Genomic DNA, 10,645 nt, shown 5'->3' on the forward strand with positions numbered 1-10,645 from the left:
ATGGGCTGCCCCGACCCTGAGGTCTCCAGAGACGCCCCTGCCACCCCTCTGGCCTCTACTTTTGAACATCAGAGTCGACAGTGCCAGGCTGTGGCCCGCCCCAGGGCATATGCCTGTTCCAGATGGAGGGGGATCTTTTATGTTCACCCTGGGAAGATGTCAGCTGGGCAGGTCGCCAGAGCCCCAGGGCTTGTGGCCGAATGCAGGGGAGGAGGCAGCTCAGCAGCAGGCTGTCAGAGGCCCTGCTATACTAGGAGATGGCTCTGCCAGTTCAGGGGTCACAGAGAGTGCTAGGACTCAGGGATCTTGGCCTGTATCTGCACTTGGGGGTCTTGTTGATCTGCTGTGAATCTGCAATGAATGGGAGCTAGACCTGGCTGCTGGTTCTCCCCACACCCATCCTCACACCTGCCCAAGGGGTACCTGGCTCAGGGCCATAATCTCATGTGTGTGTGCAAATGCGTGTGTGTACAAGCCAGAGGTCAATCTTCATTCCTCAGGAGGTGTTCACCTTTTTCAACTATCTAGCTACTTTGTTTTTTGATATATTTATTTTATTTTATGTACATGCATGTATGTGTACCACATGCGAGCAGGGGCCTTAATGGAGCCAGAAGACGGTGTTGGCTCCCTTGGAACTGATGTTACTTGGAACTATGGATTGTTTGCCACCACATGGTTGCTGGGAACCAAACCCAGGGTCCCCCGCAAGAATAATAAATGCTCTTAAAGCATTCAGCCTTCTTTACTCTAGTTTCTCTGCAAATTGTTTTATGCCAGGTATAGTGGCCCTTGTTTGTAACACCAGCCCTTGATAGGCAAGTAGATCTCTGAATTTGAGGCCAACCTGATCTACATGGTGAATTGCAAACCAATTAGCGCCACTTGGTGAGACCCTGCCAATCAATCAATGTCTGAGTGTAGTTGTGCACACCTTTAATTTCATCTCAACCCCATAAGCCCCCCCCCCCCCGCATACACACTACTAGCTCATCACCTTTTGGAAAACAAGTTGATGACCCTAGGAATCTGATCATTTGTTCCGAGGGTTTCTGTCAGCCTTCTCTCATCGCGCTCATCCTCAACCCCTCTGCCCACCCTCCAAGCAGTAACCAGTCATTTCCTATTTAGGACTCCTGGTTGTTTTGAATGGAGACAGAACTAGGCCAGGGAAGGGGTGGGACTGTAGGGAAGCTGGTCCCAGCAGCAATCAGCAACCAAAGTCGAACTCCTTGGCTGGCAGGATCTGGATAGTGGGTTTTCAGGCCTGAAGGGCAAGGCTCAGGAAAGGTTTGACTCTCCAGGTTCTGATCCACACAGCCTGAGAGTCCATTGCACATCTCCCTGGGGTCTGATTCCCCAGCAACTGCATATTAAATGGGAGAGGGGTACTCTGTGTTTTACTTTGGCCTCCTCCTGATCCTCAGTCTACTTCCAGAGGGCTGAGACGACAGGCATGCACTGCCACGCCAGCCTTGCCGAGGTGCTCCTCCTGCAGACACCACGGATGTGGAGTCGCTGGTTCATAAGGAGGCCTCATTTCTGATGGACTTCATGGAGTAACAACCTTTACCTCAGTTCCGCTACCCTGCTTGACCTCCCTTGATATTCCTTCCTTTGGGTTCCTCCACATGATGTAGTCCAGGCAGGGCAGTCTGGCTCCTGCCCCACCAGCATTGAATCCTTATAGGCTACGGTTGGGCAGAAGAGGTGAACCAGGAACTGGAGAGGAATTGGCAGCCCCGTCTGCCTGGAGAAGTGAGCAACCAGCTGCTGGTCCCTGTGGGGTCCAGCTGTCAATAAGCCTTTGTTTTCCCAAGGCCTGGGCACCGTCTCTGCCTGCCAGTTGGGGACTGGTATCCTTGTGACCCTGTGGTTTCCAGGAAGGACCCCAGAGGCCAACTTGAGATTATTGTGAATGTTTGACAGATCATCCTGTGCCCGTCTCCTCTGAACCTGAGCCTGCACTATTCCGGGCCGAGGGACGCTAAGTTTTAGTTGTTTGGACAAGAACCTGGATGATGTGGGGTATGTCCCCTGGAATACTGCTTTGAAGGTGAGCCCTCAGTAAGCTTCATTTTCTAAACTCTCACTGTGCCGTTTTTTTCTGGATCTAAGTTCCACAGGCTTAGGGCCCCAGGGGAAGAGAGCACAAGGAGAGGGGTTGCACCTGCAGTTGGGGGCTTGTTTCAGAAAGAACCCCAGGCACACCATAGGCAAGCAGTGCTGAGTGGATATTCTGGGCTTCTAATGTCCATTTGCACAGGCAGAGCGGACTCTGCCCTGGGGAGGTAGTATCCTGTTTTCCTAAGGGACACACTGCAGACATCCCAGCTATCTTTATTTGAATGGTTCCAGGGACACGGCGCAGCGCCCTCTGGTGGCTGAAAGGCAGACATCCAGTTCCAATTTTATCTGTGGTTCTCTGAAAGGCCTACCAGTCCCCAAGAAACCCAGCTTTCCCTGAAGGCCACTACTCTAGGTCGCACTCTGCTGGGACCAAAGCTGGCTGCAGGGTCCCATCTCTCTGGAGCCAAACTACACAATAACACCCTACATACACACCTGTACTGACCCCTGCCCAAAACTTAGGTGTGAAAGCCAGCTTGGTTTGAAACTACCTGTCCATCCTGTGGATCCAGCAAGTACCCAGGACCCGCCCATCTCCCACAACCCATCACTTCTTAGAAAGTGGGTGTCCAACAGCTGGATCAGTACTAGGCCAGAGGGCAGCACAGGATGCCAGTGTAGTCAACAGCACCCTCAAGAGGCCAGCTTTTCTCAGATACCCTAGGGCAGTGTGGCTCTCACCTCTGTGCAAGTGAAAGGCCCTTTCACAGGGGCGGTGTATCAGATAGCCACACTTTGATTCAAAACAGTAGCAAAATCACTTAAGAAGAAGCAATGAGGTGCTGGAGAGATGGCTCAGCGGTTAAGAGCACTGACTGCTCTCCCAGAGGTCCTGAGTTCACTTCCCAGTAACCACGTGGTGGCTCACAACCACCTATGAGAGATGGTGCCCTCTTCTGGCCTGCAGGCAGGATACTATATAAATAATGAAAATTTTATGGCTGAGGTCACCACGAGGCACTGCCCTAGGAACGACACCCTTCACCGTCTACATTCTAAGCACTGATCAACCACATCCCTCTCCAGTCCCTGATGGCAACCCTCTCTCCCATTATGATGGGCTCTTGGAAGCCCACATAGTGAACACACACATGGCGGGGTAGGTCTTTATTTGTGGGGTCCCAGCAGGCCCAGCCATGCTGTCCATGGTGGGGATGGGCTGTCCCATACAGGGACCAGGTAGTCTCCCTCCACCAAGAAGTCAGAGCTTACCCTGTCTCTCCCTCATGGCCAAGGGCAAGGCCCCATCCCCCACTACACAGGGCTATAGTGACACGCTTAAAAAGTCAAAAACAAAAAAACCCCTAAGGAACAGATTCTCTACATAGAAACCTTGTTTAGTTTAAACTAGAAACAGGGGTGCTGTGGGCGGCTTGCTTCTTCCAGGTGGGCTTTCTGCAAGGTGAGGCTCTCTTCACCCAGGCTGGGGTGGGTAGGCTCGGGTTGGGACAAGATGGGACACAAGAGTGGAGGTAGACACTGGCTGGGGTCAGGTCCCAGGTGCCCCCACCCCCGCCTGCTCTGCCACTCAGGTGGCGTTCCTCTGGCGTACACTCTTGTCCTTGTCGTTCATGTGATGCCCGCTGCCCTTCCTGAGGAAACAAAAACAGAGCTCAGCACTGAGGGGCACAGGGCTGGCCTCAGCCCCACTGTTCCAACAGTGGGCACCCCCCCACCATTTTTCCAGCCAGCAGCAGCTCCCCAAGCACACAGTAAGCTGGACTTACAGTGGAGCAGCACCAGGGTCGTCCTCTGTGACGAGCAGCACATGAAAGAGAGAGGACAGGCGTCAGCATCCACGCAGCTCTTCCAGCTGCCGTCCTCCCTCCCTGGCTTCAACAGAAGTGCCCTAGACTGCCACCCTCAAAGTGATCAACATATGGCGAGGCCAACACGTCCCAAACCCCAGGCTCGCCATGCAACCCACAACGGACACTAGCTTGTGGCCAGATGACGGAGGGGAGAGGAGGGGGAGCTATGAGCAGATCACCTTCTCCCCAGGCTGACAGCAAGAAGTGCCCCAACCATTCATCAAGACCCAGGGATGCTCACCGTCCAGGGTTTGGTCTGGCTTCCGTCGCTTCTCATAAATGAAGATGATGGTGACCAACACCAGGACCTCGGCCACGATGCCCAGGAAGGGCCAGAGGGCGGCCAGGCGACTCCGCACACGCAGCGTTATCCTCTCCTGAGCGCTGCCCTGGGCGTTGGTGGCGTTACACACGTAGGTGCCAGGGTCGCTGTTGATGTCGAGGCTGGTGATGGTCAGCTCTGACTTCTCCTCTGTGGATATCACAACGTACTTGCTCTCGGAGCCATTGGTGATCAGCTGGGGAAGAAGGGCTCGTCAAGGTCTGCCACAGCCTTTCCCGCATGGCCCCCACGGCCTCACATCCCTCACAGCCCCATAGTGGAGCACTGTCTACACAGCCCTCACCTGGTCCCCAGAGTCAGAGGTCTTAAACCAGGTCCACTCGGTGACAGGAGGGTGGGACGACTCAGACTTGCAGACCAGCCTCACGCTCTCTCCCTCACTGGAATGCTCCGACTTCTTTCCCACCTTGATCCGGGGAGGCCCTGTGAGGATGAGGCGAGAGCCTGGTGCCCAAGTTTGCTGACTGCCCCTGGCCATGCACAGCTACCTCTTGGCTACCCAGCTTACCCTCCACATGGATGTCACCCCTGCCCACGGGCTCAGGAAGAAAGATGCAGGAATATTCCCCAGAGCGGTCATCTGTGTCCACCCTGTGGGAGGCAGAATGGTTGAGGTTAAGGAGCCCACAAGTATGGTGGCTCCCTCCCAACACAGGCTCTGTACAGTTCACTGGGCCTTGGCCTCTCACATTACACAGCAAGGCCACGTGGAGCCCTAGCACCCGAGAAGCATGGACTCACATGTACTGCATCTTCATGTCAGTCAGCGTATCCTCCTGCAGCACCTTGCCATTTCTCATCCAGCGGTGGCCAACGATGTCAACGATACTGCTGCTGTTCAAAGCGCAGGTAAGGTATGTCTTGGAGCCGTCATTATGGACAGAGGTTACGATGGTGCCCGCTGAGAAGCCACAGGAACAAGTCAGCTGAGGATCTAAGGGGCTCAGCCCTACACAGTGGATGACACTCTGCAGTCCCCGACCCCGCCTGCTGCCCCCAGCTATGCGTTTCAGGGGCAGCACTGGGCCCAGCGCCCATGTAACAAAACCGTGTGGGTACCTCACGTTTCCTTCACTCAGAACTGGAAACCAGTCCCCAGCAGGTTCTGGGGAGCCTGCCACCTGACTCGACCCCTCAAGTTTGCAGCAGTCAGAGTGAACACTTAGGCAGCAGACCCCACCCCAACTAGACAAACACCAGGAGGGCAGGTGCAGAGACAACAGGATGGGAGCCCAGGATCCTCCTACAGCAAGGTGACAGGGATGTCCCCAGGTAGGGTAGAGTAGCACCTGGTTCTACCGAGAGGGAGTCAGGGTTGAGCGGCACATGGGGTGAACAGGGAACAGGTGTCCTGGCCACTCACGTTCAAGGACCACCACGCTCGCTTGGGCACGGACCCATTTGACCCTGGGTGGCCGGGTCAGGTGGTTGCGGTCAGGGTCACTGCTGGCCCGGCACTCGTAGGTGCCTGTATCCTCTGCGGTGAGCCCATCCACAAACAGTGTGCTGGCCGCATGCTGGCGGTAGGTGGCATGGATGTGAATGCGGTCCAGCCAGGCGCCATCCCAGAGCTGGGAGCAGCTGTCGTTAGGATCATTCCCTTCAAACCACCACTGGATCTCAGGGACGGGGCTGCCCACGGCCTCACAGTGCAGGACCACACTGCCTCCCGCCCACTGCTCCTGGGACAGTGGCGCCTTGAGGAAGCCAGCTATGGGAAAGCGTTAGCACCCGTTACTACAAGGGAGGGAAGACAGGGAGGAAGGACAACCACCAGGGCCTACCACATGGCCTGGTCTGCGGCAAACTCAGCAAACACCATCTCCTTTCAGCTTGTGGGGAGAAGGAAGAAGTTAGGTGGAAAAACACAACACAAATGGCTGGACAAAGGTGGTTGCCACTAAGACTAAAGTCCTGAGTTCAACTCTCAAGACTCATGTGGTAGAAGGGCTTGTGTGCAATCGACAGATACACAAATGTAATGTTAAAAAGAAAAACAGAAGACAGGAGCCAGGTGTTGTGGTTCACCTGTAACTCCCCCACATGGGAGGTGTAGGCAGGAGGGCTGCCAGGAGTTTGAGACCAGAGGGACAAAAAAGTTGTCTCCAAAACGAGAAAGTAAGACAGGACAAAGGGACCCAGGACACTCAGACCTGTATGTCTGCCTCAAACACATGTCCCAGGGGAAGGCAGGTCCTTGCATGCCTACATAAGGCATGGATGTGGATGTGTCTGAAGGTACAAGCATACGGGTTTAGGCCCTGAGGCCCTGTATTGGGAGGTGGCCCCAAGGCACACACAGTTAGCAGTGACGGTGAGGCGGGCTTCCTAATAACCTACATTCCAGAGCTGAGATCTCCCAGAGCTCTGGGCGAGTAGGTGTGGCAAGAATCAGGGTAGGAGAGGCCAAAGCCTGGCCCTTTCCCTTGGTTCCCTTCCCTGCCCACTGCTCCAGGATGTCTGTATCAATATCAGCTTACCTAGGGCTGCCAGTCAGGAAAGACAGGTGCCCCCAGGACCACAGCCCCAGCAGGGTTTCTGAAGAGACACTGAGAATCGTCCATCAGAAACATGGCTGCCATGTTCCAGGGACCAGCTGAATGGCCACAAGGTAGGCCATTAGGACCCACTAGGGAGACCACGATCTAGTCTCAGGGATGCAGGAAGGCCTGTGGCATTCCTGGCATCTGTCACCGACCCCCACAGTGTCTAGACACAGGTGAGGGTAGCCCTCTGGAAAGGTACCATCTACGCTACTTAGGCATGACCAATAACTCTGATCCCAACCTTAGGAGCCTCCACAAGGGCCTTTGAGAAGTCAAGCTGGAAGTCTGGCCACGTGACCTGCAGCCCGCAGCTTTCAGCCGTTACCTCTGTCTAAAAACAGCACCATCCTCCCTGCCCACTCACAGCAGGGTGGGAGCAGGGCCAGACTGGGCCATGGGTAAACAAGCCAGCACTCCAGGGTGCAGGAAGGGGGCACTGCTCTGGAGGGCAGCCCACACCTAGTGTCCTGCTACCCAGGGCTGACCCGGACTGGAGGCTCGTCACCCGAGGTGGTCACTGGGAAAGCAGGTGTACTCCGGGCTGTGTGGAACTGTAAAAGGCCCCAGTGTCCAACCCAGCCTCAGACAATCAGAAAAACAAAACAGGAATGCCCACGCCACACAGGCCCTCTAGGTGAAGCCCTGCCCCATGTGCAGCAGACAGTAAAAATGGCACATTGCTGCCTGACCTGAGCCCTGCCCAGGCTGTTTGACTGTGGGGCTGTTCCCAGGAAGGGCTGGAATCTGCCCGCAAGCTACACTTTGTGCTTGGCTCCTGGGCATTGCAAAGGTCTGCTTAACCCCTGGCAGGAAGCCACTGGACCTGTGCCCAGGCAGGGTGGGGGACTCCAGCTAGGCTCCCCATCCGGGACAGGGCAGTTTATCAGCTGTATCCACCTTGCCGGGGACAGCTATCTGCACCCGAGAGCCAGCCTCATGGGGCACCCCAAGATGTTTTGATGACAAGGAAGAGGGACTAGGAAAAGCAGGTCAGGATTAACCCAGGGCACTGCTGCCAGGCACAGCCCCCTCCCAAATCCATTGCTGTTGGGGATGGCAGCCATGTGCCCCAATTTTCTGGCAGAGCTCTGTCTGGAATAGGCAGGAGAGCAGCTTGTGTGCTCCAGGCCTGCCACACTGCCTTCCACGATCAACCTTGCTGTGACCTTGAACACCAGCCTTCCCTACCTTAGGGCCTCAGTTTCCCTTTTGAGCCCCAACCAGGCAAAAACCTAAGACTAGAATGGGCCAGATTCCAGGGTAGGAGCCAACTGAGTGTGTGGGGCCTCAGCCACCGGCAATCTTGTCCAGAATGATGATTCAACAGTCCCCAGGCCTGTGAAGCACGGTCATTCACAAGCTGCACTCCAGGGGAGTCCTCCTGGCCAAGGACCAGGGATAGTGAACAGCCAGCCTGGACGCTCACTCCAGTGAGGACAGGGACAGCTGGGAACACCTGAGGAGACCTACGAGACTTCCACTCTCAGGAGCTCCCCACCAAGATAACAACGCCAGGGGCACAGACTCTACTCCAAGCCTGGGGTACAACATCTCCAGGCACCTTTGTACCCCAAGAATACAGGCTCAACTCTCAACCCCTTTCAAATCCACATCCTCCAAGACTCGAGGGAACTACTTACAGGCAAAGCTGTCCCCCCACCCCACAGCCAACTTACTCTCTTTCTTCCAGACTCCCCAGGAAGTGTCCTGTACTCAGGAAGTAGACACAGCAATGTGGCACCTTCCTCCGTTCCATCCCCCTACACTGTCCCCAAGACCTCCCCCCAGGTTGTCTCCCTAACCTTTCCCCCTGGGTGAAGATACCAAGTGTTTGGTTTTCATTATCCTCACATCACCACAGCCACAGAGACACTGCCTCCCCAATTCCCAGTCACTTCACTGCCACCCACAGGTCCAAACTTGGAGACATCACTTCCAGGCACTTCTGTACCCCAAATCTTCTGGATTACCTCCCTGCCCGGCCCCCCAAGCTTGGATACACTGAAATGGTAGCTCCTTCCACCCTAGTCTCCCAGCCCCATGGGCCCCCCCAAACCTTTCAGGAAAGGCTTCCTCTCATCTACCCTGATCCTCCCCAAAGAGGCAGATCTAACTCCCAAATTAGGGACTGTCACTCCTACCCTGTTCCTTGAGCAGGGACACCAAGATTACACTCCCAGGTCCCCCAAACTTGGGATCATTTCCTGACATGTTCCCTCGGTGGGGACCACGGTGGTAGCTTCCTCAGTCCCCAGGATAACTTCCCAGCCCTGTCTTTCAAGTGGGAGGACTATCAGTGTGGGAGGTCCTCAATCTCCAGGGTCACCTCCCAGCTCAGTCAGCCCTGCTGCCCAGGTGTTAACAGAGATAGCTCTGTCCATGACCACTCAACCTCAGAGGTGTTGTCCCAGGCAACACCTTATTGTCCCTCAGGGTCACCTCTTTCCCAACTCCCCCAAACCGAGGTCAATTATAATAGCTACTGTACCTCCAAACCCCCAGGGTCACCTCCCAACCCTGTTCCGGGAGTGGGGACAGTACGGCAGTTCCTTCCACCCCCAGTTGTCCCAAATCTGGGGTCATTTCCACTCCTGTACTCCAAAACCTCTGGATTACCTCCCAGCCCATGCCAGGTGGGGACTACCGCAAGGTGGCGGTTCCCTCTACGGGTCCCCCCAACCTTAGAATGTCTCCCCAGAGCTCCAAAGACCCCTAACCTCAGATTTATCCCTCCAGGGCCGCATCCCCAGGATCACCTCCCTCCACCCTGTCGCCCAGCCCAGGTTGGGGGCCAACTCGAGGGTCACCCACAACCAGTTATTTCTCGAGTCGGGAACCAAGGCTGTGGCTCCCTACACCACCGGGTCGCCCCAAATCTGCGGCTCATCCTAGGTTCCTGACCCGAGTCCCAGGTCTTACCCGCCGCGGAGGCACCTTGGCCGCCCAGGAGCGCAAAGCCTAGCGCCAGCAGCAACGCCGCCGCCATGTCGCCTCCTCCAAGCGCGACCCCGCTGCGGCTCTATAAGAAGGACGGGAGGGCGGGACGCGCGCACGCGCGCAGACACGCAAGCACGCACGCACGCACGCACGCGGCGTCGCAGGTAGGGGCGTCCGGCGCTCAGCGAGTAGGCACGTACTCAGCGGCGGCCGCTCGGTGGGGGTGGGGGCGCTGGCTCGTTACCACGCAGGACACGCCCACGACGGGGTGGGGCCTGGGGCCTGGGCGGCCTCTGGTGGATGTAAGTTTTCTCTCTTTTTTTTCTCCTTGTTTTTCCTTTTTTTCTCACTTGTCTTTTGAGACAGGGGCTCTCCACATGCCTTTGGCTGTTCTGAAACTCACTTTGTAGACCAGGCTGTCTTCGAACTCACAGAGATCCGTCTGCCTCTGCCTTCTCAGTGCTGGAATGAAAGGCGTGCGCCACCACCGCCCACTCTTCTTTTCATTAAAAAAAAAAAAAAAATTGTAGTTGAGCTGGGCAGTGGTGGCGCACGCATTTAATTCCAACAGTTGGGAGGCAGAGGCAGACGGATCTCTGAGTTTGAGGCCAGCCTGGTCTACAGAGTGAGTTCTAAGAGCCAGGGTGCTTCCACAGAGACACCTTATATCAGAACAAAACAAAAACCAACTATGGGTCTAATTTGCCCCAGAGTCTGGAGTCTGAGGCCAGAGGATCGCTTACATTGGAGTTCAAGATCAGCAAGGCAACACATACCCAGCTCTCCCCCAAAATAAAAGGGGAAGGTGGGAGTAACCAGGGGTTTGGTAACAGCCTCAGGGGTCAGCAGCTCCTTTGAGTGTGTGCACACTCTGCCAG

The 10,645-nt window shown here is 55.7% G+C and overlaps 1 protein-coding gene across 2 annotated transcripts; it reads right to left on the bottom strand.

Annotated features, from left to right (window-relative positions):
* Positions 1-3,222: 3,222 nt before the first annotated feature.
* Bsg (basigin (Ok blood group)) lies at positions 3,223-9,906 on the bottom strand. Of its 2 annotated transcripts, XM_085692546.1 has the most exons (8): positions 9,750-9,831; positions 5,648-5,995; positions 5,026-5,185; positions 4,793-4,875; positions 4,568-4,707; positions 4,183-4,459; positions 3,858-3,882; positions 3,223-3,722 (listed from the first exon to the last, which is right to left on the bottom strand). In XM_085692546.1, the coding sequence occupies exons 1-8, from the start codon at positions 9,814-9,816 to the stop codon at positions 3,659-3,661; spliced, it is 1,164 nt and encodes a 387-aa protein (XP_085548672.1). In that variant the 5' UTR covers positions 9,817-9,831; the 3' UTR covers positions 3,223-3,658. The 2 variants fall into 2 exon arrangements, with proteins under 2 accessions (XP_085548672.1, XP_048315442.2); XM_048459485.2 differs by lacking the exon at positions 5,648-5,995 and having other exon boundaries at positions 9,750-9,906.
* Between the last annotated feature and the right edge of the window lie 739 nt (positions 9,907-10,645).

This window comes from Myodes glareolus, chromosome 8, assembly GCF_982192425.1.
Source record: "Myodes glareolus chromosome 8, mMyoGla1.1, whole genome shotgun sequence".
NCBI lineage: Eukaryota > Metazoa > Chordata > Mammalia > Rodentia > Cricetidae > Myodes > Myodes glareolus.

What these genes read in the sequence shown, in the direction of transcription:
- Bsg (XM_085692546.1), bottom strand. Translation starts at nt 9,816, where the DNA reads ATGGCGGCGGCGTTGCTGCTGGCGCTAGGCTTTGCGCTCCTGGGCGGC. An exon ending in CCAAGGTGCCTCCGCGGCGG is followed by an intron (nt 5,996 to 9,749) that starts GTAAGACCTGGG and finishes GCTTTCCCATAG; the next exon opens with CTGGCTTCCTCAAGGCGCCA. An exon ending in GGGTGACATCCATGTGGAGG is followed by an intron (nt 4,708 to 4,792) that starts GTAAGCTGGGTA and finishes TCATCCTCACAG; the next exon opens with GGCCTCCCCGGATCAAGGTG.